At 36.8% G+C, this 7,109-nt stretch overlaps 1 protein-coding gene across 1 annotated transcript; it reads right to left on the bottom strand.

The window, feature by feature from the left end:
• Positions 1-1,139: 1,139 nt before the first annotated feature.
• On the bottom strand, positions 1,140-5,563 carry LOC306704061 (olfactory receptor 1D2-like; the record flags this gene model as incomplete). Its single annotated transcript, XM_079170272.1, has 3 exons — positions 1,140-1,144; positions 1,688-1,938; positions 5,202-5,563. 3 exons carry the CDS (start codon positions 5,561-5,563, stop codon positions 1,140-1,142), a joined length of 618 nt encoding a protein of 205 aa, XP_079026398.1.
• Positions 5,564-7,109: the final 1,546 nt, after the last annotated feature.

Genomic DNA, 7,109 nt, shown 5'->3' with positions numbered 1-7,109 from the left:
ACATATACACACCGAAATCAATCTAATGATTCAACAACTTGAAAGAGATAGAGAGAGAGAGAGAGATAGAGAGAGAGAGAGAGAGAGAGAGAGAGAGAGAGAGAGAGAGAGAGAGAGAGAGAGAGGTGCAAATCTACAAAATGCTGAACTTTTAATTGAGTTTAATGTATTTTTATGTAAATCACTGTATGGAACCAGAGATCCGACTCTGACAACCAGATTAATTTGCTTTGTGGTGTGGTGAACTATATAAGAAAAGAATTACATGCATGCGCCTATTATGTTTGCTTATTTTAATAGTTCTTCAGAATTATGAGTGTGTGGCTTTATGTCTGCCTGCAAAGCAGCACCTCACTAGAGTGGGTGTGCATTATCCCTCCTGTTTTTATTATATTGATTAATAATAGATGTTTCTTGATGTGAAATATCGTCAATATGTTAAGATACTAGAAGTATAGTGTAGCTTGCTAATTTCAACAAAGGTGTAGATATTGCTTTCGTCCACCAGCCAAAAACTAGGGCCAGTTCACATAATAATTTCATTGCAGTATGATACTATGCTTTTTCTCATCATTGTTTAATAGGCAGCGCTGCAAAACTGAACTTTACTCAACATGGTTCTATTTTCTGATGAATGATTTGTTAAAGATGTCCTTGAGTTTTTAAGGAACTATGGTCTACATTAGATTAGAGTTTAGCACACATAATTGTTAAAACAATATTTTTTTCTCTGTTGATATAATGCGCTGTTATGTGTATATTTAAAGCACTTAACTTTTTTTTTAAACTATAACACTTTATCATGTTTGCTGTCCATAAACAACTGAAATGCTTGTGCAGTACTTCCATTAAATACAGTAACAGAGTTGAGCCCTGCATTTCTGCTCCTCATACAATACAGTAGCTATTTTAATGTAACAAAACGCAACTCAAACCCATTCAACTATTCTAGTTTATCGATTCATTTAAAAAGCAAAGCAGCTGTGACATTAAACACCATGATAAATGTGGCACACGTGTCTGTGTAGTTCTCCCTCTTTCCCTCTATTGACTTCAAAGCAGATGTCATCAGCTGCACATGTGTGTGAACACAAAATGAAAAGGTCTTTTTTGAATATTTGAAAGATTATTTAGTAATATTACCCTACAAAAATATAACACAAAATTAAACAGTCATACCGAAAACAAAAGATGTCATTTTCAAACAATTGTCACATAGCGTTCTCCACACTTCTTGGAGGTCATTGACATAAAAGAAAACCTGTCAGAGAAAAAGGTACAACAGGCAAAACAACTGAACACAACCACGTGTTGAGCCAAATAAAGTGCTTTTGGAATGCTTACATATATCAAACCTTGAATCTCAATTTAAATCTTTGACCTGTCATCACACACAAATATATTATTTTGTTTCGTATTTTAGTTAGGATCAGTCCATAAATAATAGGGTTTATAATTGGTGGAATTATGAGAAATTGTATGCCCATGAAGTTCTTTACACTCTGTGGCAAAGATGCTGATCCATACCTAGAGTACATGGCATCAAACAGCAAAGCAACAGAAACATTAAGCAAACATAACAAATGCGGCACACATGTCTGTGTAAACTTTCTCTTGCCCTCTCTGGATTTTAAAGCTGATCTTATCAACCGCACATAAGACCAGAGAATGAAGAGGAAATGCACACAATAGAAAGCAATGATAATCAATCCAACAATGTTGTTTGCTCTCGTTGAGCCACAGGCAAGTTTAACAATTGACCAATTCTCACAGTAGAGTTTATCTATTTTGGAGCCACATAATTTCAATGTAGATGTCAAAGTTAAAATCATAGCTTCACAGCACAAGGGTACAAGCCAGGACAAACAAATTAAAACTGCAATCCTTCTCACAGACATTACTGAGTGATACTCCAGGGGTCGACATATAGCCACATATCTGTCATAAGCCATGAGAACTAGAATAGAATAGTCAATTAATGCATTGGAGTATATAACAAACACTTGCAAATGGCATCCTTCATATGATATTACTTGGATTTTTGATTGAAGGTCAAAAACAAATTTAGGATAAAAGCCTAGAGACCCATAAAGTCCATTGATACACAAAGAACATATAAAAACATACATGGGTTCATGTAAATTTTTATCCAATATTACAGTTAAAATGAGAGACACGTTTACCACCACAATTAGACAATAACAAAGTAAAGTGAGAGAGAAAAGTGTGATTTTGTAGTTGGCAGTGGCGCTGAAGCCAGACAGTGAAAAAAGAACGATTTTAGATGTATTGCTCATTTTGCAGTAATGCTCCAAAATCCAAACTGTCAAAGTTATAAACAGTAATTAGAAGACCGGATGCAATGCTGTAAAAAAACATTCATTGTTAGCAAGGGATATGCTCTGTGTATGTTGCATATTGATATGATAAACATATGAGACATGTCCAAATGTCTCAGTGTTGCACTGTGTTTATGAACTTTATAGTTGAATATTAAAAGCACCCTCCCTCTACTGCCGACGTTTCATTGGCTAGCATCTCAGAAAGAAAATAATGAAAATGTCAAACATTTTCTTGACTGAAACAAACAAAAGAGTCTCCAAATGTAACTGATAACTAATTCATAACTAAAAAAATATTTTATTTTATCAGAATTGCTAATGCGCAATAACGTTAACACATAGTATGGAGCATTAGCTTTAATATTGATTGGTCCATTTTACAGTAATGGAGTGAATACCTTAACTTGAGCCCTAAATTGTTGTTAATATTTTCAAGTTTCAGGAAACATTTTGATGTTTTGAATTCAATTTGGGAGTGCTTTATTAAACTTGCAATCACGAGTGTTTCTGATGTGATCGTTTTGTATCTTGTTTGGGACAGTAGTGTATCATATATTGTGTGTGCCAACAAAGCGATGTTTGTTGCTAATAAATATTTTGAAGTGAGTTGAATTGACAATGGCCATAATTGGCCGCCTTGATCAAGGTGTACACCCCTCAATTGGTCAACCCCCTGTCCAGACACCCATGGCTTGTGATCTGTCGTAAAATATACATAATTCACACTCAAAAAACAAGCAACTATGTATGAAAGCAATTGGCTTGAAGTTTTCGTAAAATACACTTAATTGAGTCTTGCCAACAACTAAATTACACTTAAAATAGTTATGTTAGCTGTTAGCGGTTAGCCAAACATACCGTCAAAAACAATAAAGTGAGCAGCAGAGCAGCAGCTGAAAGGTACGCAGCAGTTACGTAAATGTAAACTTTACTAATTGTCTCATATGGGACACTAACAGCAGTCTCCTGGGTGAAAGTGTGGTGACCACTTTCTTAACTGCCATTGGTGCTCGAGACTTTGGTGAAGGGTCCCTTTGCGCCTACTGTATCATGGAGCACTCCTCTCTTTAGACGTTGTCACTCAAGACAGCATTGCTAGTTCTACTGACCTCAGCTAAGTGAGTGTGTGAGGGGGTGCACTGCCCTGTTGGTGCACACCAGTAGCTTTGCTGCTTCATAGTAACCACAGCGGGGCTACACTCCAAAGAACTTGGGGAGTTCTGTCAGGTCGAGGGTTATTGTCTTCCAACCCATGCAGGGGGCAAGGGAGTTAAAGTACAACTGCTAAACCCAGTTTGTGCATTGGCATGTTATATTGAACGCACGGCACCCATTAGACTCACTAAACAACTGTTCATGTGCTTCAGAGATGGTGTGGCCAGCAAGAAACGTCTGGCGGAATGGCTTTGTAAATGCATCTCCCAAGCCTATAGACAGGCGGGTACACACTCTACACACTCTATGTGGAGTGTGGTAGTGTTGGCGGCCTTGAGGTGAAAGCGTGATTGACGCCTTGTCAGTTCATACTGTTTTATCTCTTGTAGAAGGAGGGGTTGGGGGGGGTTGCTTGTGTTGCACCTGACACCTTTCAGTGAGGTTTTTCTGGCACCCCTATGTGAACTTGATGCAAGTGATGTACTTTAGGGAAGTTATTGATCACAAGGTTGGTGGTTAGGTCAAAATGTCCTTGATTAAGACAGTGAACCCCAAGTTGCTCCCCAACCACCAACAACTTAAAGCAGCTATATACATGCACCATTAGTTTCTGTTGAAAATGATAACTGCAAAAATACCCCGATATATGAAATGTTTTATTACAATATCAGCATTCAAGTTCATAAGAATTAACAAATATTAGAAACACTTTTCAACAATACAAAACAGCAGCAAAGAATTCAGCCTCCAGAATGACCATGAAGTTTAATCAACACCTCTCGGAGACAGAGTCAACAAAAACTGATGTGTGATTCACAACTGAAAGTATGTATCATTACTTGGCCTCTTAAGTTCTTACAGTTATTAAACATGTGGCATCTGCATCAGCCTGCGTATGCTCTGACACAAATGGTGTTGTTTCTTTCTGAATAAAAATGTAGATATCATGAACTGTTTTAAGGACTATGAGTTCAGAAAGCCCATGCCTGATTCTAGAGTGTGTTTTTCTATCCATAAACCACAATTCTGGAGGTAGCGATAAAAAGGGGCTTCACATATAGTTGGATGTACATTCAAGTATTTCAAGAGAACGGCTGACCTGAAAAACACAATTTCACAATGTGTCAGCCTGATCCTTTAACCTGTTTGTTGACTGTACACAAACTTAAAAAACTGTTGCGAACCTGAGTCAGTTTAAGTCCATAAATAATAGGGTTGAGAATAGGTGGAATCATTAAAAATTGTATGGCCATGAAGTTGTTTACACTCTGTGATACAGAGCGTGATCCATATCTAGCATACATGAAGTCAAAAAGTAGAGCAACTGAGATGTTAAACAAGCATAATAAATGTGGCACACACGTCTGCATGAACTTCCTCCTTCCCTCTCTTGACTTTAAAGCAGATTTTACTAACTGCACATATGAACACACAATGAAAAGGTCATGCCCAAAATACAAAAATATAAAGATAAACCCAACAATATTGTTTGTTGTTATTGAATTGCAGGAGAGTTTAAGGATTGACCAGTTATCACAATAAAGTTTTTCTATGTTGGAGCCACATAATTCCATTTTGGACGTCATTACCGTCACAACAGTCTGACAGAGCAAAGGTAGAAGTCTGGAGAAACACACCATCAAAAGAGCATTATGTTTAGTCATAACAGAGTGATATTCCAGTGGTCGACATATAGCCACATATCGGTCATAGGCCATCAGGGCTAGAATAGAAAAATCGGTTGCTACATAGGAGTATACAACAAAGACCTGCAACAAGCAAGCAGTGTAAGATATGACATGAGTGTTAGACAATAGATCAAACAGGAATTTGGGGTAAAAGCCTACTGTCCCATAAAGACTATTAATGCACAAATTACCTACGAAGATGTACATGGGTTCATGAAGTTTTTCTTCCAATATAATAGTAACAATAAGAGCACCATTAACAAGTAAAATCACACCGTAACACAGTAAAGTTAGAGAGAAAAGAGTGACTCTGTGCTTTGTTGTTGAGTCATCTAATCCTGACAAGGAAAATGAACTTAAAATGGTTGCATTGATCATTATTTACCTATTTGTCAAACAAAAATGTTACCTGATGGTTATCTCTTTCTTGTTCTTGATTATGATTGCCTCAGTTGGCTATATGCGAAACACAGTACTACAAAGTTAAAACACAATGTCTGGAATAATTTACCACTTGTCCATAAACAATGTAACTTCTTTTATTCTTTGTTGAGCATCGTCATTCTCCAATCAGCTGTCAGGATTCACTAGAGCTCCAGAGTTTAATTACCGGCCCTGATTAAACAAAGGAAATAATCTTATTATTGTCCATGTTTAGTCATATGTCAACCTTTGATATTATTCTATTGATTATCAATAATTTTAGTAAAAGAATAACACATATAATTGTATTATTGTTGTGTTGATGCCTGAGAAGATACAGAAACAAATGTTTGAATTGTATATTATCTGTCTCAAAATCCCAGTATACCCAAAGACACTGTGCATCTGCAAAAATGTTAAACATACTACAAATGGACAAATATATGGAGAGGCTCAAACTTCAGGGGGGATTGATTCTCAGCATAGATATAGTTTTTATTCAGATTATAGCAGTAATGCAAAAGAACAGAAAGTAAATGAATGAATGTGTCGTTCACAACAGCCAGCATGTTGCCTGGAGGCCCCATTGCAATCCTTGAATTACCAAACAATGTGCCCTCGACTTTACTGCGACACTATAACCGTAATTCAATTAATTCATGCATAGAAACATTTCTGATTACTGAGGGTTTGCTAATTTGTGGTCAATTGTAAGACTAGTGGAGCGAGATGAACATCATTGGCAACTGGACAACTGAGCGGGCCTTGGCATTCAGATGAAGCTGCCTATCAAGCCAGTAGGGAAAGAGAAGTGGACATTGCAATTTCTCCACAGGAAAGGTCTCTAATCATCCACACCGAGATGATTAATACAAACTCACAAAGCTGGATGGACTTTTGTTGGAAGAACTGTGTGAGCCTTTTTTTAGTTACTTTACTTTTAAAGTTACTTTTTTAGTTACTTTACTTTTTTAGTTACTTTTTTAGTTACTTTACTTTTTTAGTTACTTTATTAGTTACTTTACTTTTAAAGTTACTTTTTTAGTTACTTTACTTTTAAAGTTACTTTTTTAGTTACTTTACATTTAAAGTTACTTTTTTAGTTACTTTACTTTTAAAGTTACTTTTTTAGTTACTTTATTTTTATTTGAAAAACTCTTATTCCGTATCCCTGTAGTGTTGATTCAGAGTAAGCACTGCATTAATTACAACACCTTGCACGTTTGGAAAACCAAAACTACACATGTCTTTAATTTCAACCAACATATAAACAGTACAGTACACTACCTTACAGGTTTGGCAAATAGAAGTCTGTGTTCAGTGCATAATGTGCATGGCATGGGAGAAGATACATTCATCACCAGGTTGACCACAGCTGGCCGCTTCACTCCTCTGTGTCGGAGCTGTCTGCTGCGTCGGTGTTGTGGGTCAGCATGTAGTTGTCGATGGAGGGGCAGTTGTGGATGGAGTAACGCAGACGCTCAGCGAGGATGGCCTGGCT

This window comes from Pholis gunnellus (genome assembly GCF_910591455.1).
Source record: "Pholis gunnellus genome assembly, chromosome: 12".
Taxonomy (NCBI): domain Eukaryota; kingdom Metazoa; phylum Chordata; class Actinopteri; order Perciformes; family Pholidae; genus Pholis; species Pholis gunnellus.
Note: the sequence above shows the minus strand (reverse complement) of the source record. Positions and strands in the feature narration are given on the sequence as shown.